Source organism: Atheta coriaria, unplaced genomic scaffold (genome assembly GCF_025399875.1).
Source record: "Atheta coriaria isolate IRGN ID8LTWV9N9 unplaced genomic scaffold, Caltech_Dcor_3.1 hic_scaffold_10_pilon, whole genome shotgun sequence".
NCBI lineage: Eukaryota > Metazoa > Arthropoda > Insecta > Coleoptera > Staphylinidae > Dalotia > Dalotia coriaria.
This window is the reverse complement of record NW_027045452.1, coordinates 5724458-5751296: the sequence shown is the minus strand read 5'-3', so window position 1 is coordinate 5751296 and position 26839 is coordinate 5724458. Positions and strand designations below refer to the sequence as shown.

General features: G+C 33.2%; 3 protein-coding genes and 1 long non-coding RNA gene across 7 annotated transcripts; 1 reads left to right on the top strand and 3 right to left on the bottom strand.

Moving 5' to 3' along the window:
• Nucleotides 1–126: 126 nt before the first annotated feature.
• LOC135800420 (sodium-dependent nutrient amino acid transporter 1-like) lies at nucleotides 127–3361 on the bottom strand. 2 transcript variants are annotated; one of them, XR_010550150.1, is made up of 8 exons: nucleotides 3079–3361; nucleotides 2830–2974; nucleotides 2179–2777; nucleotides 1905–2130; nucleotides 1396–1826; nucleotides 1008–1157; nucleotides 472–941; nucleotides 127–416 (listed from the first exon to the last, which is right to left on the bottom strand). XR_010550150.1 is itself a non-coding variant. In XM_065313653.1 (7 exons), exons 1-7 carry the CDS (start codon nucleotides 3247–3249, stop codon nucleotides 705–707), a joined length of 1959 nt encoding a protein of 652 aa, XP_065169725.1. In that variant the 5' UTR covers nucleotides 3250–3361; the 3' UTR covers nucleotides 454–704. The 2 variants fall into 2 exon arrangements, 1 of the variants encoding a protein (XP_065169725.1); XM_065313653.1 differs by lacking the exon at nucleotides 127–416 and having other exon boundaries at nucleotides 454–941.
• On the top strand, nucleotides 3280–5836 carry LOC135800421 (leucine-rich repeat transmembrane neuronal protein 3-like). Its single transcript, XM_065313654.1, has 2 exons — nucleotides 3280–4370; nucleotides 4602–5836. The coding sequence occupies exons 1-2, from the start codon at nucleotides 4118–4120 to the stop codon at nucleotides 5378–5380; spliced, it is 1032 nt and encodes a 343-aa protein (XP_065169726.1). The 5' UTR covers nucleotides 3280–4117; the 3' UTR covers nucleotides 5381–5836.
• Nucleotides 5837–7898: 2062 nt separating this feature from the next.
• On the bottom strand, nucleotides 7899–17239 carry LOC135800419 (potassium/sodium hyperpolarization-activated cyclic nucleotide-gated channel 4-like). 3 transcript variants are annotated; one of them, XR_010550149.1, is made up of 18 exons: nucleotides 16908–17239; nucleotides 16724–16852; nucleotides 16508–16660; nucleotides 16314–16443; nucleotides 16150–16262; nucleotides 15961–16094; nucleotides 15723–15900; nucleotides 15504–15668; nucleotides 15016–15446; nucleotides 14876–14957; nucleotides 14557–14818; nucleotides 14322–14500; nucleotides 13873–14261; nucleotides 13580–13814; nucleotides 13166–13522; nucleotides 12769–13103; nucleotides 12440–12705; nucleotides 11872–12014 (listed from the first exon to the last, which is right to left on the bottom strand). XR_010550149.1 is itself a non-coding variant. In XM_065313652.1 (14 exons), exons 1-14 carry the CDS (start codon nucleotides 12583–12585, stop codon nucleotides 7977–7979), a joined length of 2517 nt encoding a protein of 838 aa, XP_065169724.1. In that variant the 5' UTR covers nucleotides 12586–12686; the 3' UTR covers nucleotides 7899–7976. The 3 variants fall into 3 exon arrangements, 1 of the variants encoding a protein (XP_065169724.1); XR_010550148.1 differs by lacking the exon at nucleotides 11872–12014 and adding an exon at nucleotides 12234–12376; XM_065313652.1 differs by lacking the exons at nucleotides 12769–13103; nucleotides 13166–13522; nucleotides 13580–13814; ... (11 more) ...; nucleotides 16724–16852; nucleotides 16908–17239 and adding exons at nucleotides 7899–7986; nucleotides 8050–8201; nucleotides 9229–9444; ... (7 more) ...; nucleotides 12015–12158; nucleotides 12219–12376 and having other exon boundaries at nucleotides 11816–11957; nucleotides 12440–12686.
• A 7151-nt stretch (nucleotides 17240–24390) lies between these two features.
• On the bottom strand, nucleotides 24391–26675 carry LOC135800074 (uncharacterized). The gene is made up of 8 exons (XR_010550095.1): nucleotides 26617–26675; nucleotides 26452–26503; nucleotides 26287–26338; nucleotides 26122–26173; nucleotides 25957–26008; nucleotides 25792–25843; nucleotides 25627–25678; nucleotides 24391–25513 (listed from the first exon to the last, which is right to left on the bottom strand). It is a non-coding gene; the product is annotated as an uncharacterized lncRNA (long non-coding RNA).
• Nucleotides 26676–26839: the final 164 nt, after the last annotated feature.

The window sequence follows — 26839 nt, the reverse complement described above, 5'->3', positions numbered from 1 at the left end:
TTGATTTGTACTTGAAAACAAAGATTTATATTAAAATTAGGACTAAAATATCATTTCGCAGGGCTAACATGTGTATTTTAATCTGCAAAATGTACTAAATTGAACGTAGAGAGTATTTAGAGTCAATCTGGATAATGAATTTATCAAACTGTGGGCTATTTTACTATAAAATCCTCCTTTTGATGGTAACTACTTGGCAGGAATCAAATTAAACTCACTGGATTGCTCAGAGAGAGCGCCACCAGTTCTATAACTTGCATAAAATCGCCCTGGCTATATTGCGCTTGTCGGAGTGCTGGAGAATTTCGCGCGGTAACCGTCGGATACCTGTTCAGTTAGGTTGTGTTGTGATCTTTCTTTAAATAATAATTATTCAATACAAGATTGTAATAATGTGTGGTGTCGTTGTCATAGACCTGAGGAAGAGAATACTACTTAGATACATCTTTCAGATGTAAGTAAAATCCTTACTTTATTTGTCGATTAATCGGTATTCAACAATTGGCAGGTTAGGGATTATTTTTGTTTTTAGTTTCACTATCTTCCAACAACAGCGAATCTTATTTACACACCGATGTTGTGAAATAAACCCGTTTTATAATAACTTTTGCTTCAGTTTAAAGTGATTCTGCATTAAAATCTTTTACATTCACAAATCATTGAGAAATGATTTTAATTTCACATAAAACTAAAATGTTTATATCTTATTCTTCTTTTTCTTTTGACATTCGAACCACATATCGATTGCGATTCATGAAATACTTGTCCATTTCTTTCGTAAGAAAATCCTGACATGTTTTAGATTCTACCAAGCATTCATGATGACAACGAAGTTCCATTCTCATCCTGCATTCTCGTTTAGCATCGAACGATATACGAGCCGCACGAGTTGCTGCATCAGGTGATCCCCATCCTTTTCCAGGCTGTATCATACTGATTTTCTACAAAAAAAATAATACCTAATCACATCAAGTTTAACCATCACCAATTCACAAGCAAGTAAATACCTTTTTGTTCTTTCGCGCTAAATGTATTCGTATGATTGCAAACAGTACAATTGGTGTCAAAATCAAAAGTAGAGCTACAATATTAGCCCATACGGATCCATCTACAGGCATATTATGCATCTCATACATGATATAAATAGTTGAAATTGCCTACAGTTTAAAACAAATCGATTATTACTTTCTTTGGTGAATACGTAATCCATGTTGTATATTTATAAAAAATTTATTTATTAAACATTATACGTGATTTTGGATTTACAATTTTATTTTTGAGTTGACATGTTTCGGCCAGAGGGCATCTTCAAAATCACGTATAATGTTTAATAAATAAATTTTTTATAAATATACAAATCGATTAATTTATACAATAAATCAATGAGATACTCACTGATACAAAAATAACGTATAATTTCATTAAAGTATTCCAATAAGTTGGAAGCCTTCGCCCGAATGCAAAGTAAAAATCATTCGCAATTCGTAGTGGAGAATAAGAAGTCATGAAAAATGCAACGCAACAATATGTTAGTAATGGCGCGATGAAAACTTTCAAATCTTCGAAGAAGAGAAATTCGAAACCAACTCCAACAACAACTATATTTGCAAGAAACATAATCACGCATATGATTATCACCACAGTGGTTCTATATTCTTTGGTATCTGGATAGTCTCCGGTAATGGCTGTTAAAAAACCATGTATGCTTAGAAACGTTGACATTGAACCCATGTAAATTGAAAATAAAAGGTACAGGAAGTATGTTATTTTGGTAGCATCGATTTGAAGGAGTTGGTCTGGTATCAAACAAAAGAGTATTGTTAATCCTGAAATAATATAAATAATATTAAGTATTATTAAGTATGATTAAATATGATAAAATATAATTAAATTATTTAAATCACCATTAACTTCAACGCAGTCAGCATATTTAATGTTGTGGTATGTAATAAAACGATTCAATGAGATAACGTAGAAATTTGCAACTGTTGTTGTAAACACAATACGCATTAAAGCCATTAGAACCGCCATTGTTATTGGATTCATACCAGCCATTGTGATAGATCCATATGTTACTAAATCACCAGGCATGACACGCCGGAGTGATAGTTTTGCACAAGCAACCCAAAACTTCAAAAAAATAATTTATTTTTGTTTTGAATAAACATTTTCACTTACAGGTGGTTGAAGTATAGTTGAAATAGTTCCGGAGGTCTGTGCTGTTAAAGTATACGTGGTACCGTAAAATCCTTCATATAAAATAATTGTAATGAAAATCAAGCCCCACATTATAGTTGTTAATCGACAAATGGGTGCTAGTACTCTCCTGGCATACAACTCGCCCAACACCAGCAGGGTGTACATTACAAATAGGATTAAAATCCAATAGAAATTAATAACATCACCGAATTTCGAAGTGACTACGTGTTTCATAAATACATAGGTGCCAACTTGCGGCATTGACATGTTTCTCTCAGTACAGAAATTCGTCTGATTTGATAGGCATTCGGTGCCTTCTTCATACGGATAACCACACTCCAACCAATTGGTAAATGCTCCACACATGAATACGATGTGTAGTGTTACAAGCGACATGTTAAGGATACACGAAACAAAATTTAGCATAGCTACTGAAAAACTAACGCCTTTTAAGATTGGAACAGCTGACCATATTTTCATATATCCAAAGCGCGTGTAATTGCTTAGAAAAAAGAACACCATGTATAATGGCATTGCTATGAAAACGTATATGCATGCAAAAAGTAAAAGGGCCATCCCTGAAAATTTATTAAATTAAATTTAATGGTTATAATGACAATAATTCCTCACATGGGCCGAATTTTGAATAGAGAGTTAGATATTTTGTTATGTCATGAATGCTGCCCTGAATACTGAATATTATAGTAAGGAAAAATCCTGCTGGTACATCGTCACTTTCATCTCCAGATTTCAGACGAGGTATGGATAATTTGTGCTGGAGTTTAAGGAGTAAATTAATGGAATTAATTAACTACTATCATTTTTAGTTACTAGTTTTAATCTGTTTCTTATATATTATTGTATACGATTGTATTTTACCTGCCCTTGGTCGAGTTTTCTTTTTTTTACATTTAGTAAATCGGATTGTGCACATTTGTAGTGCTCTTCTACAAATTTCAACAAGTTCTTGTTTCCTTCATACGGCGTTTCCGGCACGAAAACACCTTTTCGTGTAGCGAGCGGCTTGAAAAATGTTAAACGCTGCTTCATCTTGAATTCAATTCGATTTTTTTATGATTTATCAATATAATATGCAAATGATGTTTTTATATTTGTTTGTCTTGGCAGAATGTCAACGTATAGTCACGAAAGTAAAAAATGTTGAAATATTAGTTTCGTAATTTTAATTGAGATGGCGATAGGATGTACTTATCGGCATTAAATATTAAGTATCAAGTGAGCTAAACGGCACTTTTGACACGTTTAATAGCGTAGGGAGCGTCTAATAAATCGGGTGCTTAACAACGTTTTGCGACTTACGCAATGTTTTCTAATTTCGCACTTCGTTTGTACACTACTAGAACATGTAAGGTGACCGACGATGAATGGCATTTTATAAGATCTTGTGATGCACCGTAGGCAAATGCTCTGGCGCAAGCACCACCCCATGACTAAAGCCAATGGGTTAAGTCACGGCCTTGCATGTCCGTGATTAAAGTGCCATTTTTCGTTCTCTTGTGCTCGTGACACTTTAAAGGTAGAAGAAAAAACAAATTAACACATGGTTTCTTTGTGCCTGTGAGCATATGCGGAGTTAAAAAGAGCTCATGTGAACCCACGCTGCAAAGTAAAGATTGTGTGCACAGTACTTAAATATTCTCTGCAATGTGAGTCATGATCCATAAATTTCTATTAAACGTTTGCAAAAATTGATTAAAACGTAAAATACATGTGATGTTTGTGCTATCTACAAAATAATGTCCGGTGGGCTGTAATAGTGATACATCGTGATGTCCGGAAGGGCGTGATAACAATAGCTATAAATTGAGTGGAAAATATTGCATTCGTTTAAATTCTTTGATTTATTTCATTAAATTAGACCTACATATTAAATTTAATTTATTTATATTGCATTATAATGTGGTTGTACTTTGTAATATTATTGAAGGTGGTTATACCAATAAAAACAGACTGTACAAACGTGTTCAATTCGACATATTATGGATTACGTTACGATGACTACGAAGTATATCGCCGAAACCGATATGGATATTTAATAACAACATGTTATATTACTGAAAATAATGATGCACCCGGAAACATTGGTATTCCTGAATATAAAGACTATTCAAAGTTCGAAGCAAATACAATAACAATAAATATCAACAACAGTACGTTCACAAATTTTTCTCTTGAATCAGTGATTACACCGAATGTTGCTTGTTATTATGGTAAAATTAGCATTTATATAAGCAATACTGAAATTGACAAAATTGTCACTGATGCATTTCCACGTCAATTGGACCGTGGAGATGGATTTTTGTGTAATGTGCACTATAAAGATATCATATTTTTCAATAATTCTATTAATAGTTTTAATAGAAATGCACTGCATATTCCAGCTATAGAATCACTGGATTTATCCAACAATAATATTTCGAATATTGATGAAACTTTTGGAGCAATGAACGAACTAAAAACAATAATATTATCAAAAAACAACATTCGAAATATATCGCATGCATTTATGGATTTGGAACAATTAGAAATACTGGATCTTTCTTACAATAAATTGACCACAATTGAATTTGCAACATTTATTGGACTGCAAAATTTAAAGTTTTTAAATATATCACATAATAATATTGTGGTAAACGATGGTTTTCTAGAAGGTATGCCAAATTTACAACAACTTGATATAAGTTTTAACAATATGAACGAATTAAATGTGAACATATTTAAACCCAACAGTTTAAAAAAGATTTACATTCATGGAAATAAATTTAGTTGCAATAAATTGATGCATTATGTAAAATATTTTATGAAAATGCATATTCTTGTGGGAAAGGGATCTCAACGCAAAGGATTACACCGATATGGAATTAAATGCGAATATGATCCGACCGTATATCAAGAGGATATATTTGATATTACAACTGAAAATATACAAGAAGTTACAGTTCTAAAAAATAAAAATAATGATAATATAGTCGTAACTATAGATGAAAATTTTTTGAACAGTATAAAAACTATCACGATTGTGCTAATTATCATGATATTTATGCAAACATTTGTGTTTATGTATTATAACTGGAATTACTTGATTAGATGCATCAAGAATACACTAAAGAAGTATCAGCGAAATAATTTGATTGATCAAGTTGAATTATCAACGACATAAATGTTTATTCACTTAGTGTTTGTTATCAGCAGGTATTTTAAATTGAACAATCACAATCACATATGTAACGACAAGATTGGAAAACGTAAAGATCATTTTATGCCCGATTGTGAAAAAATCCCAGGCGGTGAATTGAGGACAGCGTTGTGCAGCCTGCTGCGCCAACACAAACATTTTTTCTTTCAACACAATATTAGTATGATTTTCATAACGATGTAATATATTATATGCCAGGCTAATGGTGCGTTTTCCTTCACGTGTAAAAAGTTCGCACACATGTGCGATAATAATCCCTTGACACTACAAACAAAAAATATAATGCATATTTCTGTAAAAAATTCTGTAAAAGTAAAAAATAAATAAGAATTGACATACACAAACGTTGGTAGTCCATAAAATTATCATATAACTTTTATGGTCATCTTCTTTTGCGCCCAGAAGATATTCGATAAATGCCAACACATTAAACATTTCGTAAAATTTGAGCACAAGTGTTTCGAAACCAAATGTATCGTTGTATAATTCCACCCAGTTTGTAACTGCGTTATGGTTACCGATTATTTTAGACAATCTCCAAACTACCGGTAATCTATTTGAGTCTAAGCCTATATTTTCGATTGTGTTGTTAAGTTTTGCGAAGCCTTTTACCATTCCGTAGATTAGTATTAATCGGCTATAACTCATCACGTGTAGACAATGCAACGAATAGCATTGGAAAAATATCGGAAAAATAAAATATACGTTATTATCATTCTTTAGCATTTCAATGGCAAGACCAATGACCATTGTTGAAATTATTATGTTCATGGCCAAAGATAGAACTTTTTGTATTTCTGTCATTTTCAGATCGCTTTTCATTGGATTGAATAACATTTTTGTTAAATTTGCACACCGATAGGTATTGTTCGAAATCATCCAAATAATCATTACGAGTTGCATTGAAATGTCAGTGCATAGTTTAAATATACCATTGCTGTATAGTTTTGCTTTTACTGCGAATATATAAGTTGAATATGTTGCTGCAATTATATAAATTGTTGTATAAATAATGGCTTTAGGTTTATTAGATTCCATTCGTTTTGATTTGGGATTGTATCGCGGAAACATTCCCAAAATATACAGCCATTTTCGTAATACAGTTATGCGTTTATCTTCAACCATTTTTACTATTCACTTGCTTCAATGGTTCATCTATTAATGAATTAGTGTTGCTTTGTTTTCAGTACAAACAACTCGTCATAATTGAGAGCAAATATCGATAATATAGATTGATGTCAATTAATTAAATTGACCGAATGGCTTCCAAAGTAAATTTGCAGTCTAAAACAATTAACTCGATTTTTTTATTGCAGTAAAAAAGTAATAGTATTAATTTTGTAGCTTCCGGCGATATGATGTGTGATTCACAACTAAACAAGTTTAATTAGTCATTTTAACAACGAACAGCTAGAATGAGAAAGATAAATTCCATTCAGAGTAAACTTTACAGTTTGTATTTCACAGCATTCTGAAAAAAATCGATTAATAAAAGGTTTTTTATGACATTAAATTCCTTTTAGAAGACTGTATAAATATTGCTCCGCGATTTCACTCCGAATCAGATAGCTACTAAGCGTCCAAAGAGTGAACATTGAGTTAATACAATTATTATTAAACAAATCGAAAATGAATTTTAAAGTAATTTTCGTTTTGTTCGTTGTGGTTCTTGCGGTATTTACTGGGGAAGTTGAAGGAGGCAGTAAAAGATGGAGAAAATTTGTGAGTAGTGATTAATATGTTTAGCTGTTTTGTTATACATATTTTAAATATTATTAATATATTATTTATAATTAGGAAAAGAAATTCAAACATGCGGCTGAGAAAGCAAAAGAGGCTCTGCCGGTAATTCAAGGTTACGCTGGTGTTATTGGAGCTGTGGCCGCAGTAGGTCGAAGATAAATTGATTTAACTGAAGTTAAACATAACTAGTTTATCGCTATAGTATTAATTATTTATTCTACAATTACATAGTTTTATGTTTATTTATAGTTGTGAGTATTTATATTTTTTGTTTTTTTTTAATTTGTATTCATCACAATTAAATTGTAATGTTCCGTACAATTATCTTGATCAATCAAATTAATTGTGTTCATTAAATGGGAAGAAAAAGGAACAACAGAACACTTGTGTATAATTAACTACAGTAGAGTCCGGTTATAATGACATCGAAGGGAACTGACAAACACGTCATAATAAGCGGACGTCATACAAACCGTTTTGTGAAATAAAAACCTTTTTTTACGTAAATATGTACCTAAGTACTTTAATATATAAACATAGTAATTACAAATGTATATAAATGTATACATATATATTAAATTAAAATCAAAATTGCACATAATTACACATACAAGAGTATTTTTTACTGTTTTTTTTATTTGTATTCATCACAATTAGATTGTAATGTTCCGTACAATTATCTTGATCAATCAAATTAATTGTGTTCATTAAATGGGAAGAAAAAGGAACAACAGAACACTTGTGTATATTTATTAATTAATTATTTATTTAATATTAAATTAATAACATGTATAAAATCAAAATATCATACATTTGATTATTCCGGCCTAAAATTAAGAAAATGAATTAAAGATTAATTAAGCCTTTGATTAAATGAATATTTTACATACATATTGTATAGTGTTTCATATATTTCGAACTTGCTGGCTGGATAAAAATCCAAAATGTGACTCCAGTCCTTTAAACTTAAAGTGCAGAGAACCGATACTGAGGAGGCTCTAAATGTATGAGTATGAGGAGTTCGTTCGTATAATCCTTGTATCTAAGGAAACAAAATTAATGATGAATTATTGAAAATTTAATTATGTATTAAGAGACGAATATTTGCATAAGACAAACTATAGTGATACAGTTCAAAGCGAGATGGCGCTAGAATGCACTTATTTGATTTTGTTTGAATCAGCAAAGATGTTTGTTGGTGTCTGTGAGCGAACACTGTCCGTGTGAGCTCAAGGCTTGTTGTTATTCTCGCGGCTTATCAGTGCAGGTATGTTTACAAGTTTTTTTTGTCGTGCGCAACGAACGCGATGAAACATGCGTTTCTGCGGGCTGTCGCGACGAATTTGCCTCGCGATGCACTCAGTTTCTTTTTGCCTGTTGAGCTGCAGTTATCGTGAATAAAGCAATAATAAAGCATTGACATTTTTAAGTGTTAATAGGTGTATATTGTGCGTTGTTAAAAATTAATGCCAACTGTAGTATTCGTGATTTGCGAGATAATTATCTTTTTTTTTATCTATATCGCGAGTGAGTTGCCGGAATTACAGCAATTATTAGAAAAGACAACATTTAATTTTCAACTACGCTTGGCTTGACCGCAGAATTTCGATGGCGTACGAACTGTCGAGTAAGTAACATTAATTAAATAATTAAACATGTTGAAATATGTTAAACGATGTATTTTGTCGCGAGTTATTTATTCCGACGGGTAACTGCATTTTGGTTATGCAGTTCGAGCCTAGGTGGCATTACAATGCGCATATTTGCATTAAATAAACATCCGTATATTCTACACACGTTTGTTTTGATCAATTGAGTTGTTTGTTTGTATGTATGAAATACATCATATTGAGTTATAGAGACAGCCGTGTTGATGTGATGTGCACTCTAGAGATCATTCACTTATTTGTAAAACATTGCCGGAGAGGTTTTATTTATTTAAAATAAAAATTTCGAGATCTCTACGTCCTATCTTGTACTAAGAGGACTTTTAATTGTTCTTATTAGTAAATTACCCTCGTGCGATGATGAACTAAATTTCTAGTAAGTAAAAATAATGTTATATTTACCACGCCAAAACAATCCAGTTCTTGTATCTCATCCACCTTAATTTCTTCAGTCTCATTCGAGTATAATACATCGATAGTCCCGCTATGTACAAAATACATCGTTTCATTAATATCTCCCTGTTCACAAATCGTGTCGTTCTTAAAAAATATTTGCAAGTGAATCATTTGAATCAAATGCCTCAAGAAGTCTGGATGTGCATTCGCAAATAACACGTTCTAAAAATCTCTCGATAAAATAACCACAACATAACAAATATACAATGGAATACATACATTGTAAATGTGTTTTCCAAACGCTGCAATTTTTATCTGTTCCTTGAGATACGGCGGTGCATTTACAAGCAGATACGGTTCTTGCACGCCTTTAGATCGAATCCACAATTGTTCACAATAGTAAACGACGCATTTAACTAAATATTCCGAAACTGCGCTGCGCCGAAGAAAACTCTTCATTTCCGAAAATATTTCGTCAAAGCGTGCCAGATCAGCGCCATAGTTTTGAATGCATGCTGATAATTTAGCCACCGCAATTGACATGATAAATTTACTGAAAATTGTGATTACTATTGCGCATGAAATGCCCATTAGAGTACGTGGGTATATAGCATAGCCACTAAACGTCAGGACAGAGGTTGCGAAATAAAACGCACAAATGTATTGATTTCCACATATTAATTCCGTTGATCCGTTATCTAAAAATATAATTTCGAAATTATTTTTAGTTTTTTTTTTAATAACAATAAACAAACTATCTGGTTGATATGCCCACATGTCCTTGGCAAATTCACGTGTTCCTCTTGTTGCAACCGTAAAGATAATACACGTTTCAACGTGTAGCAATAATGTAGTATATACAATAATAGAAAGCAGTTTCATTATTAGCAGATCAGAGTTTAGAATATCATTAAATTTCTTGAAGAAACTAGTTATATTGTACTAAAAAGAAAAATTATATTACAAATATTAAATTTATTTATAAAAGGAAATTATTTAATTGGGGTACTTACAAATCGCAGCAATCGTGTCAGAAGTAAAGCCCTGTATACATATACTTGATGTTGAAGATTCATATCGATTAAAAATATAGCATCGACTGGAATAATTGCTAATAAATTCAGGTAAAATATAGGTTGTTTCACTAATCTGCAATAATAAATAAATATAAATTGTTAATTGTAGTTAATTTAATAGTAGTACCTTTTTCGTATTAATTTATAGTCAGTTATTAACTGCCCTTTGGAATCGTGATAAGGTGTAAATAATTTAATGGCGAGAAATATGCCGTGAAGTAAATCAAACAAATATATGACGAAATATTTAGCAATTCCCATTGGAAAAAAGGTTGTTACATAAGTCATTGATATAATTGAAGCACAGGATACGAATAAAAAGGTCATTGCCATTCCTAACCCATTCAGGATTTTGCTTTTAGATGATTGCCTTAAACAATTTGAAAATTGGTTATTTTGCAGTGTTAATAATTTTATAAACTATACTTTCGTTCCATGCTTGCATCCTGCATCGGAACGTATTCTAGAGCATGTTTAATATTTCGTCCCACTACGTATGACTAAAAATAAAATATAATTCAAGTTATATTATACAATGCGTTGATAAAATTGTTATTACCATATTTGTAAGTAGCATATTCTTTTGTAATTCATGAATGACGGGACCTATCATAATTTTATAGAAACGTTTTGCATCTATTTCCAATAAATCTACTGATCCACTTGATGTAAACGATACCATGCTTCTAATGTTAGGTACATTATCCAGGCAACCAAATACGCTTAAAATATACATTATGTTAATAATATGAAATAAACATTTTTTTCTACTTCCACTTATTGAGCGCGAATTTTTTTTACGGGTTTTGGACGCAAAAAGTGGTAATTTATATACGAAAGGCCAAGCCGTGAGTAATATTCATTATCTACGGGCAATATCTATGGGACGGAACTTGCGCCTGCACATTTGCATACGGATATAACCTTACATTTTGTAGTAGTACGCGAGCAAATTTTAAACACAAAAACTAAACGTGGAATTAGAGTGGAACTAAAAAAAAGCTTAAGTTTCACGTAGCTAAACGTTGTTAAATACTCGATCGCTTAAACACTCGCTCTCAATCAATCTCGTGAGCAAAGTCCCCGTTTAGCCACTTGATTCTTAATATATTATTATTAATACATACGATCCACTTTGTAGTATAACATACAATCTTCCATGGGGTCCACAAACATATATGCGCCCGCTGTGTACAATATACATGCTCGAAACGATATTGTTTAATTTAATAAATTCAACGTTGGGCAACATATAGATGCGGGTTAATTCGCGACTCAATTCCCTGTAGATAGTCGAATCGAGGTATTGAAAGATGGTTACTTTGTCAAATGTATTCTTGTATTGATCATAAAGAAAATCTTCACATAGTACTGAATGGCATTTGGTCAAAACATCGTTTATGTGCAAACCATGCATTTGCTTCCAGCTGTATTCGTAATACTGAATTGCTTCCCTGTAATTTTAAGTTAAAGTGTTTTCTGTTATAAAATTGTTTTATTTATTTTATTTATTTTACCTTTGCACGTTTTTTGGCACCTTCTCCATTTTCATAAATTTAATTATATGTTTTGTGTGACTTTGGTAGAGTGTCAGTTCGCTGTTTATAATAGTTTGACTGTTAGCAATAATTACCAACACATACGTAAAAATCATATATCCTGTAAAATATGTTATTAGAGATATTTATATGAATGGCATTATTTATGGACTCGTACCTGAAAGACATATTATTATTACAATTAAAATTTCGGCTGAAGTTGAAATTAAAATATCATGACTTCCTAGTTGCATTGCATTAGAAGCAGTATAATATAATGTAGTTGAAAATATACTTATTGGTTGTTTAGTGTCAAACATATCTAAGGAAATAAATCATTTTTAGTTTTTTAGTGTTTTTAACTCTACGGCGTCTACATTACATTCAGGTAAGTTGGACAAAAGCCACACGATGGAGTTATTTTTCGGCGTAAGAATGTTTTTAGTTCGAGTTACATCCACCTGTGTTCCACAGGCAATAATAGCGCATGTAAATGATAATAGGAAAATGATGGTTATTGGCAAAAAGTAACAGACATTGCTGTGGAATAGATAAAAGAAGTTTGTTATAAAAATCATAACTTAATTAACAGTTACTTCTTACAGTGTTATCCCCACTGGCTTCAAAACGTCTCGCTTGAAATAATAAAAAGCCATTGGTAGACGATACATCATCAAGATTTTGTTTATATTAAATATCGCATATATTCCACTCTGACTTTGTGTGACAAGTTGATAAAAGTTAACCATTGGTATAACACCAATGATATCTATGATAAATGCTCCAATCAGGTAATGGAAGCCTGTCAATCGCGGATGTGATATCAAAATACCTTTTTGTCATAGTAGCAAATGTGGAATCGAACATAACTAAAATGCATATTCAATTAGTGTTTCAAACTATGAAATCTATGATTCCAGGCGGTTATATACATTGAAACTAATTGGAACACTTCCAACGCGCGTACAATGGCGTCATAGGTCCTATTTTCTGCTGCCCAATAATCATAGCACAAAGAAATTGTTACCAGGATGAAAGTTAATATGTTGTGCACTATTTCCCAGCCAATAATAAATGCACCATCAGGCATTATAGTTAGCGGCAGCATTACGTATCTGAAAATTCCAAACTTTGACCAGCCGTAGAGAAAATCTTGATATAATGGGTCAGTTTTATCATTTGGAAATATGAAGAATGAACCAGTTCGTTCTTCAGTGTCTATATCCAGTATTTGAATAATACGCGTTTTCATAAAATGGGCATATAACTAAAAAAGAAGGATTTTTTATGTTCGCGAGTAAAAATTGGTTGATTTGTTAAATATCTTACAATAGATGTCTTCATTTCCGCGTTGAATTTTTTGCATTCAATTTCAACTTGAGGAATAGTTCGCATTAGAGATTGTAAGTGTAGTTTTGATATTCTAATGAGAGCTGTACAGGTAATACTGCGCACAAAAAAGATATTCCGGATTCCCACCATTGCTTCTAAGATGCATATATTGGAACCAGGTCCCAAGGTTTTTTCAATTCTTGTAGTTGATCCTGAAATGAGCTCGCAATAGCCCCTGTCAATTATGTACATATCTTCACAAGTTTGACTTTCGTTAATAAATATGGTGTTTTCCGAAAACTGCACTTCTTCACATTTGGTTGCGAGTAGATTACAAAATACTTTTCCAAAATTCTTAAATTGAAAATTATAAGTTAATGATTTTTATGTGTGTGTAAGTATTTTACGCACTGCAAATATTGGTATTTTTTCTAAAATAGATTCATATTTTGCAATCTGTTGCAGTTCAAATAAGGTTTCCGGACCGTCCTTTAATAATTCTTTAATTTTTGCTCCTCGGTTAAAATACCACTGTGAAGATAAATAGTCATAAATTCTGTCCATATTTCGTTTACTTTCTGATGTTTGAAATAGTGGATTCAAAGACAATTGCTTTATAGTTTGCATTGTTTTAGAATATGTTCCACTAAAATAATAAAACGTTAATCAATTCATCCATCTGTGAATGATAGTTAGAAAATTACAGTTCATAATCATTCAGGGTCATAGTTGCACTGTAATCAGCTGCTATATAGGTGAATAACATGATACCGACGACGGTGAAACAAATCATTACAAACACATCAATCAATCTTGAAAATTTTAGTACTCCAATACCTTCTAGGAGCACAACTTCAAATAGGGACTTAAATGTGTTTAAAAATATATATCCATCTGAAAGATCAGGTGAGTTTTTCTTTAAACCTGCCGCCCAGCTATCATCGCGAAAGCCTTGATCGTCACAAGCTAGTATATAATATATAGCTGTCATAATGTAAGCACAAACGATCACATACAAATTGTATTTTAAAAGTCGAAGCAGTGCCAAATTAAATTTGAACGTATTTTCGATTTTAATGAAGAAGCTCACAATCTGCAATAGTATTTAGGAAGTTTAACCATTTGTTTACAGTGTAAATTATGTTTTACAAACCTTGTGAAATTTTATCAGTCGTATAAATGGCATAATTAACATTACCCATTTTTCTCTTTCTTGAACGTCCAGCTCTACGACATTTAGCAGTTGTCGTATTGGTATTGCTGCGATAATATCGAGCATAAATGAAGAATGCACACGTTTCATAAGGATTTCCATTATTGTCGATCGCACACCTATATTATAAAAATATTATTTTTGGAACAAAATGTTTGCAGATTATATTTTTTACCTGTGTCATCTTCAATGGCAACAAATAAGTATATTACTACATCAAGAACAAAGAATGCACTCATGTAGTATTCCAAAATGTGGAAATAGTATCTGTCTTCCAAACGAAAAGCTATTACATATGGCAGAGCAATTGTAATGCCAAAGGTGAAAATGACGATGGAGAGATCCCAGTATAATATTAATTTTGATGAAGCATTTAGAATCCATGGAAATTTTGTGTTTAAAAAAATCTCATCAATTCTGTTTCGTTTTCCAAATTGCTGCAAAATTTTTGTAAGTAGTACTATAATTTGTTTTGCTCATTTTTTTTGGTTTACTTGGCTTAGCACGTAAAGTAGCTTAGGTCCATCTACACGCTGGTCGATTGCATTTCTTAGCATTCCTTCAAGTGAAACCAGGCTTCAAAAAGTTGATTTAATTTGGACATATTCACATTTGTACACTAAATATTCCAAACCTTTCAGTGCCCTCCAGTGGTTTTCCTTCCTTAAATATTCTCTTGTTTTTTGCTGAGTCAAATATATCTTTGCACTTGTTGTGTATTATCTGACCCTGCTTCAGTTTTCGATACTTTGCGGCAATTCGCCATATATCATATTTGCTCAGGCAATATGCAACGCAATAAGTCGATGCCACTATTTGTAAGGGACTCGTATACGATGTAATTAGACTTGTTTCGCCGATAATTGTACCTACGCCCAATGTAATTAACGGGCTTTCCATATCTTCGGCGGAAAGGACTTGTATATTTCCACGATGTATATAATACATTGTGTTTTTGTCTGAATTGGAAAAATAAACAGTTTCACCAGTTGAATAGATTCTTGTTTCCATAACATAACTAAGCGCACGTTTAAAACCGTAATGGGTGTCCGGCAAAAAGTTAGACTACAAACGTACGTTTAGATTATTGAAAAAATTATATTTTTGATAACGTGAACTTACATTTTCGAAGCAGAACCAATACTTGTCCAAATAAATCGCATACTGAAGAGTCATAGGAAGTTCATACACCAGTTTAGATGAATTTATAGCAGCTTCGTTGTTCCAAAATTCCAAATAGTAGGTTTTTATTTTGGATCGTATTTTTTTCGGAACTTTATAAACAGCCTAAAGATGATCGAATAACAATTTTGCTTTGAATAAGACTATTATTAAACAAACCAAATGCTTATTAACCAGTTTTAGCTTATTGTAGTAGATTGTTTTAATCTGATACATGTTCAAACGTATAGATGTATAATTGCCAAGAAAGATACCATTGACGTAAATCATACCAAACAAAGCCAGAATTGTAGCAAGGGCTTGTTCAATGTCGTTTTGCCATGATGCACTCACGCTCCTTCAAACAAATACGTTAATATGAGTTGAATTGAAACCATATATTATTAATCATTTTTACCCTAAATTTCCAAGTGCAGAAAGAACGATAAATACTTGATAAATATACAAAGAAAGTGTTTCGGTTACGGGCTGCTTTAATGTCGACACATATTCCTGATGCCAATTCAGCTTGTACCAATCTCGTAATTCGATCTAGAGTAGTATACAAATGAGATAAATCGTATATTTAAATTATTATGATACGTACCGTAAAAACTTGTACAGATATAGTGCTAATGTGAATGACCAAAAGGACAACCATTGCAAATTTTAGAAAGCTAAAAACAACCGTGTGTTTACCTGGTGATGAAGATATTAAATCTAAAATTATTATATTAGTAAAATATAATCAGGCGAATATATGATAATTACTATAAAAGACAAATACTCGAAATAATCGAAATATTTCAAAAAAGCACACGAAACTTGTCTCCCAGGATACGACAATGCCTATTAGGGCGACACCAAATTGTAAGACAAAATCAATTGTGATTATAATCCACTGAAAGTAAAATTGTTAATATTTGTTTTGTGTTAAGATGCCTTTTGAATAATTTTATACGTACATGTCTTGGGGTTAATGCTCTTTGTGCGGCAATTTTTCTACAAACGTGATGTAGGACTGACGATAGAATTTCCATGATTATAATTAGATAGCAGACAAATTGCACAAAGATTAGGTAAGGCGATTGCATTGAATCATATTTCAAGAAAGCATACTAAAAGCAAGAACAGCGTTTTACGAATTTTTTTGTTAGTTTAAAAAAATGTAGGTATTTTACCTTAAACGTATTTACTCCAAATAAGATAATATTTGCAGATGTGGCGCAGAACATAAATCCAGCATTTTGATACAAGAAAACATAATTTACAAAGACTTGGTAGCTGGTAGTCAAAGGCATATATGATTTCTATAAAAACAAGTGTGTTTCATTTCTTTATTGTAATGAATATGAATTCATTTACCTCACTGTCAATATCTTCTTCTTGTACGGATGTAGCAAAGACAACGTCCGGAGTAGTCGGTTGGTGTTCAGCATTTTTGTATTTATCTATCCACCTTAATGTTAACGGCTTCATAATACTTGATTTTTTTCTCTATTTAACGTGATAATTGTAATGACTTTTAATGTACCACTTTTTTGTTAAACAAACTTTTGTTTTATTTGCAAAGTTTACTATGAAAAATGTGTTTTTAAGTATAACATTTGTTTTTATAACAACAATAGCAATGTTAGTACTAGAATAATTTATAATCTTTTAATATGCCTGTTTGTCATGTTTTGAATACGCAAAGAGTTATTCCATGCGATTTTGAAACCCCCTGTATATACGCAGGAATTGCTCGATAGTTGTTCTTGAAATTTGATGAGTTTTCAAATTTTACTTGGGATCTCAAGTCACGCGTTCAACTGTTTGCCGTGTCATTCGTACCTCAGTACATTATTGCTCTTGCACCTCACAACGTTTCCACGTGTTTTAGTTTAATAAATCGCGGTATATTTAGTGGTCATTGAAAAACATTCGGTTATAAAAATCGTGCATGCCTTTCTGTGAATTATGATTCGTGCAACGTTGTGTTTAAGTGCAATAATGCGTGCCGTAAGTTATCTCTCAAATGTTATGAAGGAAATTTGGTTTATACTGGATTCATTTACGGATCTTTGGATGCTCTGCGCTATTAAACGAGTGAGTAGAGTACATAAGATAGTAGTTTTGCATCTTTTCTGTATTTTTACTTTGGTTTGTACCTGATTTGATTTGATTTTATCTAAGGCACCGTACGAGGATGACGGTATAAGTGACTCGTATTCAGGGCACCGTACGTTGCTGAAAGTTTGCCCTTTTTTTCAAATATTTCAAAACTTGCTCATTTCAAACTGGTCATATCTCAAGAACCGTTTGTGTTATTTTCATTTTTTCTTTGGTTTCTGTTAGTACAAGAGCAGGTCGTTGATAGGTAATATTTTAATTTTTTCTTCCGGATTTTTTTTTAGGGCAGGAGTCGATCTTGAAGTTGCAATTTAACATTATTGCGAAATTCCACCCTAACTGCTTCAAAATGGCCGCCAAAGTTTATCGTTTATCCAAATGTTTCAATACATGCAGTGGATAAAGGGTCATATCTCGGGAACCCTTCGTGATATTTCAATTTTTTTGTAAAAATCTGTTCCCTGAATGGGAGTCACTTTTACCGCTAGCTTCGTACGTTGCCCAGAATATGAGTCACTTCTTCCGTTACCTTTCATACGGTGCCCTGAACACGAGTCACTTCTTCGCTACCCTCGTACGATGCCCCGAATGGGAGTCATTTTTATCGTCACCCTCGTCACGTGAAGATTATAGAACTTCCAAGAATTCTTTATAGAACAGGATAATGAAATATATTAATTACATGAAGTAAAAGTTCAAAAATAGTCGCTAAATGTGCCAAAACATGAGTTATTTTCGGTGTTGTTTCCAGATTTTTCAATTGCGTTTATCCCCGACACTGCCTTTTCATATAGATTGTATTTAATTCTGGATTTTAGGATACATTGTTAATGTGAATAAGAGGGTACATTCAGAATATAAAATCTTTCCATTTCATTGGACTGTATCCACAACATGAATTGTTTATACTCCTAGTTCGCACTCTTGGTTTTATCTTGTTTTTATTGCGTTGCAGCGCATACTATGCGCTCACCAGTGCTCGTTCCATTTGCTACTTGGCCTTCATTTGATTTCAAATATAAAACACGCCTAAATATGCTGCAATTTTAACTGCGATTTATATTTTATATTTTTTCTCACGAAATGTCCATATGAAAGCAATATGTAAGCAATAGCGGTCTAAAAATAGAAAAATATTGTTTTTTTGTGATTTTTTGTTAATAACTTAAAAACCATAATAGATAAAACAATAAATTATAGATGAGTAAATACTACATTAAATTCTGCGTCGAACCACACAAAGAAGTGACTAAAAATATGATTGACAAAGAAGTTACAGGGCGTTCAAAATTAGGTTTGTTAAATTTTGCAAATAACTAATTAATTGCTTATAATTAGCAACAAAATGCTACAGGGAACAATGTTTTAATGCAGTCAGACTCAGAATTTAATTCTGCATCAACAAATAAAAAATCAAATTGATATGATAATTCGTTTTCCTGTAATAGTTTAAAAACTAAACAAAATGTAAGATTTCTCAATTTAAGACCGTGATTCCTCACATAGCGGTTAGTCCATATACCTATATTGCGTACAATGAGAAAACTATTAAATATTTATTTGAAATATAGCAAAATTTATCTATTCTTGAGCATTTAAAGAATTCAAATATATAACACGCCTAAATATATTGCAATTTTAACTGCGATTTATTTATTTTTTGTCACGAAATGTACATATGAAAGCGTTATGTAAGCAATAGCGGTCTAAAAATAGAAAAATATTGTTTTTTGCGGTTTTTTGTTAATAACTTAGTAACCATAATAGATAAAACAATAAATTATAAATGAGTAAGTACTACATTAAATTCTGCATCGAACCACGTAAAGAAGTGACTAAAAATATGATTGACAAAGAAGTTGTCAACAAGAGTGTTATATTCAAAGTTGAGTGTGTGCGCTGTAGTACTCGTTGCGCTAGGAATTGTAGTTTTTTTAGTATAACACGCGAACACGATATCACAGTTAGTTCGGAATAATTTTCCCTGATGCGCAATTTAATTTTGTATCTCCCTGTATCGAAATTTATTGCAAAAAAATTCCGTGACGCGAGTTATATTGAAAGTTGTGTGTATACGCACTAGTACTCGTTGCGCTAGGAATTGTAGTTTTTTTTTGATATAACACGCGAACGCGTTGTCACAATAAGTGCGAAATAATTTTCTCAGATGCAGAATTTAATTCTGTATCTCCCTATGTTGAAATTTATTGCAGGAAAATTCCGTAACGCGAGTTATATTGAACTAGCGACCTGCCCCGGCTTCGCACGGAAGTAAAAAACCGCATCAAAATCCGTTGCGTAGTTTCAATGAAGCATACAAAGAGACAGACAGAGAAAGCGACTTTCCTTCTCCAAACAAAAACATCAACCGGTCAACTTCAACCCACACGTACACACATACACACGTCTATGCTTGGAGGGGGAAGCTACGAAGCATCGCACAAAGAGCAGACGGGAATAATCGAAAACTTTGTATTTACGACATCACATTAGAAACCTAAAAAATAACAGTACTTCTCCACTATTTAATGGATGTTATTATACATACAAACCTTCCTCTTGAATCACTCTATCTATTAAAAAAAAATTGTTGTTTGTAAAGTAGGTTTACGATCGAGATGTTTACGTGATAACGTCTTATTGGTGATATAAGTTTTTGTGAAGTAAGGAATTAATGAAGATAACAATTTTTTCAAATTTTAAATTACATCTATCGTTTTATTCATAAATTTATCTGTTTCCAATCTGGGTAATTCTGTTCAGGATAGGACGATGATAGGAAAAGTAAGAAACTGTCTTTTGTTTCACATTCAACGAAAACTTAACCGCACGAGAAAATCTCCATTCGTTTGTATGCCGCTAGAGTGAGAGAGACGGAAGATCGGTCAACTCACTCGAACGCTATGCCTGCCTCCGCTCGTGTGGATTCCGCGTCACAAGTTTCACGGAATGACTGGCAGCGCTCGAGATGAGACGGGAGATCGGTCCGTCTCTCTCTCGTTATAACGAGAGGGGGGTATACCTGCGATCGGCCTCGTGAGGCCTCGCGACACAAGTTTCTGAACATGTCACCCGACTAAAACGATTTTAAAGACGTTATCACGTCAAAAAAACGGCATCAAAATCCGTTGCGTAGTTTCAAATATTTAAGCGAACAAAGGGACCGGAAAAAAAAGCGACTTTACTTTATACAGTTTATACTATATGTAGTGAAGTTGTGTGTATACGCACTAGTACTCGTTGCACTAGGAATTGCAGATTGGGAAATGCTCTATCAGATAAAAATATAAAATAATTATATTTCCTACCGTAATATTGTGCCCTGAATCGAGTAACTTCTACCGCTAGCTTCGTACGGTGCCTTGAATGGGAGTCACTTCTACCGCTACACTTATACGGTGCCCTGAACACGAGTCACTTCTACCGCTACCCTCGTACGATGCCCTGAATGGGAGTCACTTTTACCGTCACCCTCGTCACGTGATTGAAAATTATAAAACTTCCAAAAATTCTTTATAGAACAGGATAATGAAATATATTAATTATGTGAAGTAAAATTTCAAAAATAGTTATTAAAGGCACTAACATACGAGATTTGCCTTGTTGTTTCCAGATTGTTCAATTGCGATTATCTCCTAAACTGCCTTTTTATATAGACTGCATTCAATTCCGGATTGTAGGATACATTGTTTATGTGAATAAGAAGGTACGTTCAGAATATAAAATCTTTCCATTGTATTGAACTGTATCCACAACATGAATAATTTATACTCATAGTTCGCACTCTTGGCTCTTATCGATGTTAGTGCACAAACAACTTGTTTTTATTGCGTTGCAGTTTATCCGATGCGCTCAGCAGTGTTTGTTCCATTTCCTACTTAGTCGATCGTGCGCTGCGGTGTAGTGTGCACGCGTTTACTTATGCGGCGGTCTTCATGGCGACTTATCGCGTTATCGCGCGTGGAACCAAGAATTTCGTGGTTTTACAACGTACGCACCACGTGTTTTCCGTCGGCCGTCGGATATCTTCCGTCGGCTAAGCAATATTCAGGCTTGTTTCGTGTATCCATTTAATTATTAATTTGAATAAATATCATTTGTGCATCGTATGGAATATTTCATCTGCGAAAACGTAAAAAAGTATGTAACATAAAAACTATATTCTATTACAATTCGACGAGTTAAACAGTCAAATGTGGATTTATCACCTTATAAGGAAATACGATCAGAAAAATTAGTTAACACTTTAATACATACATAGCATAGTCGTCACATGGTCGCGTTCCGCCGGCTGCGTATTTGCTCTCATTTGGGACTTTTTCGTGCCTTCGTTTTGCTTTTGTAGTCATAATTCTGTCTGTGCTAATTTGTGTGCTTAGGAGTTCTGAATTTGGTATTTCTTTATAATGTGTTTAATAAATTTATAATTATTAGTAATTGTATTATTTATTATGTTTTTTTCACGTACTTATCACTTCCCCTAGATAAACAGTAGAAAACAGGTAATGAAATATTCACTTTTGATTTTGTATCACCCTGTATATAAATTTTTCTTAATGCTTTCCGAAAAATGAGCATAATTATATTGTTTTGGGGCGATTTTCTTTTTCAAGTGAAGATTTTCTTTTGGAAACACCCTGCATGTAAATTTTCCTTTATGCCCAGCCAAAAATTGACAATCATTATTGTTTTGGGGTGATTTTTTTAAATTGAAGATTTTCTTTTTATAACACCCTGTATATAATTTTCCACTGATGTCATGCGAAAACAGGGTGCAATTTGCTATTTTCCAGTGTTATCTTTTGTAATTTTGTAGCCGTTAGCATAGCGCGGCTATACAGGTCATTAACATGTTTTAAAATGACGTCATGTGCAGGTATTGAACTTGCAAGTTCTGAAGATGTATTATATGTAATTTGTTAATAAAGAAATGTTAAAGGCAATGGTAATGTCTTATGGCTTGTGCATCCCTTCTTTCTATCATTTCAGGAACAGGTCTCTAAGAGAGTTCTTTGGTGTGCGTGAATATTGTACTTGCTTCTTCACCAAACGAACTCGAAGAATTCACGAACTGTTCTCTTTCCCCGAGCCGGAGGTGTCCCTTTTATATCCCTCTCTCAGTTCCCTCTCTCAGGGGATGATCCCCACTACAAAAATTGTTAAGGTATCCTGTATGATTTGTGTGTTCCTTCTTTCATTTCAGCTACAGGTCAGAACTTGTAAGAATATTTTTAAGTGCCTCCTCTCTTGAGACGACTTAAAAATTAGAAATATTTTTACAAGTTCTTATAAGGATGTCCTTATAAGGAGTTTCCTCTCTCTGGGGATGATCCCCCACCATAAAAATTGTTGATATGCCTGATAATTTCGGGGATGAAGCGCAGAGACATCGCAGCTGTAGGATGGGCCGGGAGCAATGAACGGATCGAAGCAGTGGGCGATCGACCAGAGCGCCGGAGGCGCTCTGGGAGATCGACCGTAGACTGTCTTATAACGACACGTGCCAAAAAATTTAAAAGTTCTGTCACCCCTATTCTTTTTTCTTCCTGTACTCTCTTCGCTATTCTCTTCTTATTTCTTCTATTCTCTCCTGCTGCTCTCTCTCTACTTACTCCTTTTTCCTTACTCCTCTTCTACTTATTCTTACTATTGCTTCGTCGTACTCTGCTTTTCAAGTTATTTCTAACATTTGAATCTTGAATTTTTGTGGTATGCAACCCACATTTCTTATATTTCTTATTATTTAATAAAATTACCTTCTACAACTGAGATTCGATCCATGAACCTCCAGCATGCTAGCATATGCACATGCCACCTGAGCCACAACGCCCACTTATCAAATGTTATTCGTTTCAGGTATAAATGTTGTTGTTTTTCTCACCTTTTTAAAAACAACAACACTGTATAGCCATCATTCAAACACTTTCAGTGAAATATAACTTTTATAACTATTCCTGAAAACGACAAAGAGGATACAAAAATAAATATGCTCTTATATGCAACATTCATTTAACTAATATTTCATTGAGACTCATACCATATTAGATATACATACAGATTATTAGATAATAATTAATTATTTTGTATTCAATGTATTCACTGTTCCTGGCAATAGGTGAAAATTAATAACAAATTCGTAGCCGCTGGAATACATGCGCCGGCCGGCGGTCAACGGAATTCACGCGAGAAGATAATAAAGCGACTTTACATTGCATAGTGAAATTATATATAATAAGTAAACATGGATGAGATAACTGTTACTACAGCCACCTCATGGACAAACAAGTTTAACACATCACATGATAATTGTAAATAGAATTGATGCTACTCACATTATTTCCCTTGCTGACAATCTTCACTTCACACGGGGAACAAACAAATTCCCAGTAATTATAACACTTGCCGTCGGAACACATGTGAATCATGCCACTCAATTCTAGAATCCACACTCCGCAAACCATTAACCGTAGGACACAACCGAGTGTTATTACAAAATACCATTGCCGACCGTTTCAAATTACTACCAAATCAAAATCTCAAGAACCGCTAAAAGATGCCACGAGGGTCGTGGCGAACAGATCACGCGCGCACTGAACTACTACGCAAGACCGACTAAGGAGGAGAAAGAATTTGCAAGCAATGTGAACAAAGCAGGTGGTATGCAAATGATAAGAACTTGTCTTATAGAACGACACGCCACCAAAAAAAATTAAAAATTCAAGACTATGTGAACACATTGTTTACAAGAATGTAAAATTTCCTTTATTGACTGAACATTTACAATTATTCTAAAGCAATAACAGTAACTGTAAGATTTAAAAAGTTGAATAAAAGTAAGAGTTTTATTTGATGCTACTTACTTCTTTCTTCTTCAATCAAAGAACTAAAGCGCACAAACACGTTTCCGCAAATTGTATGTAGAATTGATGATACGCACTTTTTTACTATTCCACACGGAGATTCCAAATGTATTCACTTTTACACATGTCAAACACATAAATTAAACTTGAACTTCTGTAAGTATTAATAGTCACCGGAACATATCCGACGGACGCCGTGCACGCACTCTAAAGAATCACTCAAATCATTGTTCGCTACACTTGGCTGTTACTACTACTGCCTCTGTTTGGCAATCGATTCTAGTAATGCTACAAAATATCAAGAAACGCAAGAAATCGACATCACGTTTGATTAATGAAGAAAACACGTGCGCACCACGGAGCAGCGTTCAACCGACTAAACCGAACTAAGCAAACCAGGAAATTGATAACAGACACGCAGTTGGAGGGGAATTCTTCTATCTGCATACGACACAAATACAATTACAAATACATGGCAAGTTATCAAGTTATGAAGTGAATTTAAAAAAAATAAAATTACCTATTTGGAGAAAAGGTTTTAAATTAACGTACTGTGGTAAAATTACACTTTTGTAGTTTCCCCTAGTATTAAACACAAATGTATATGACAACTGTAAACAACTGCAACACTTAGAACGTACGCACCGCAACTCAGCGCATTAAAAACAACAAAAATTAAGTATGAATATAAACCAAATCGATGGTAGCGCCATCTGACCATGGCGGAACAAAACAAAATAGATAGCTGACACTAGCGCAATCTAGGTGTCACGGAACAAAACATAGTGAAACATAGTCGACTATTGCCATCTAGTTCTGTGACTTTGAAACAAATTACCCAGAAATCTGCAATGCGTCTGCTTATATTTAAAATTAATTTAATTCACTTTCCATTGTATGAAGCACGAAAATTATTTACGAAAATGATAAACAAATTCAATGCTTACAATCTCATGAAAGAATCGTTGACCTAGGACGTTTTGTTCGCACGCTGGACACCTAAAACAACAAAAAATTAACACATCAAAACATAAAAATGTAATTTTTGCATGTTTCCCGTATGCTAATCATACAATTTGTATATGAAGATGATAAACAAATTCAATACTTACAATCTGATAAAAGAATCGTTGTCCTAGGACATTTTGTTCGGCCGCTAGACACCTAAAACAACCAAAAATTAGCACATCGCAGCACAAAAATGTCATTTTTGCATGTTTCCCGTATGCTAATCATACAAATTATATATGAAGATGATAAACAAATTTAATACTTACAATCTGATAAAAGAATCGTTGTCCTAGGACATTTTGTTCGGCCGCTAGACACCTTAAACAACCAAAAATTAGCACATCGAAGCACAAAAATGTCATTTTTGCATGCTTCCCCTATGCTTATCATACAAATTGTATATGAAGATGATAAAGAAATTAAATACTTACAATCTGATAAAAGAATCGTTGTCCTTGGACATTTTGTTCGGCCGCTAGACACCTAAAACAACCAAAAATTAGCACATCGAAGCACAAAAATGTCATTTTTGCATGTTTCCCGTATGCTAATCATACAAATTGTATATGAAGATGATAAACCAATTTAATACTTACAATCTGATAAAAGAATCGTTGTCCTAGGAGATTTTGTACGGCCGCTAGACACCTAAAACAACCAAAAATTAGCACATCGAAGCACAAAAATGTCATTTTTGCATGTTTCCCGTATGCTAATCATACAATTTGTATATGAAGATGATAAACAAATTCAATACTTACAATCTGATAAAAGAATCGTTGTCCTTAGACATTTTGTTCGGCCGCTAGACACCTAAAACAACCAAAAATTAGCACATCGAAGCACAAAAATGTCATTTTTGCAAGTTTCCCGTATGCTAATCATACAAATTGTATATGAAGATGATAAACAAATTCAATACTTACAATCTGATAAAAGAATCGTTGCCCTAGGACATTTTGTTCGGCCGCTAGACACCTAAAACAACCAAAAATTAGCACAGCGAGGCACAAAAATGTCATTTTTGCATGTATCCCGTTCGCTAATCATACAAATTGTAAATGAAGATGAAAAAGAAATTCAATACTTACAATCTGATAAAAGAACCGTTGTCCTAGGACGTTTTGTTCGCACGCTAGACACCTAAAACAAACAAAAATTAGCACATCGAAGCACAAAAATGTCATTTTTGCATGTTTCCCGTATGCTAATCACCCAAATTATTTATGAAAATGACAAACAAATTCGATGCTTACAATCTCACGAAAGAATCGCTCCACAGTGCATCGTAGCGCCAATGCATGAATATATACC

Bases quoted from the DNA above. Each gene is read 5' to 3' on its own strand.
- LOC135800420 (XM_065313653.1), bottom strand. From the start codon at position 3,249: ATGAAGCAGCGTTTAACATTTTTCAAGCCGCTCGCTACACGAAAAGGT. The intron at 2,778-2,829 runs GTGAGGAATTAT...ATAAATTTTCAG, and splicing joins CTATTCAAAATTCGGCCCAT to GGATGGCCCTTTTACTTTTT. The intron at 1,827-1,904 runs GTGATTTAAATA...ATATTATTTCAG, and splicing joins TGACTGCGTTGAAGTTAATG to GATTAACAATACTCTTTTGT.
- LOC135800421 (XM_065313654.1), top strand. From the start codon at position 4,118: ATGTGGTTGTACTTTGTAATATTATTGAAGGTGGTTATACCAATAAAA. The intron at 4,371-4,601 runs GTACGTTCACAA...TGCATATTCCAG, and splicing joins AACAATAAATATCAACAACA to CTATAGAATCACTGGATTTA.
- LOC135800419 (XM_065313652.1), bottom strand. From the start codon at position 12,585: ATGGTTAACTTTTATCAACTTGTCACACAAAGTCAGAGTGGAATATAT. The intron at 10,799-10,857 runs GTAATAACAATT...TTTTATTTTTAG, and splicing joins ATATGCTACTTACAAATATG to TCATACGTAGTGGGACGAAA. The intron at 9,445-9,501 runs GTATGTATTCCA...AGAGATTTTTAG, and splicing joins TTGGAAAACACATTTACAAT to AACGTGTTATTTGCGAATGC.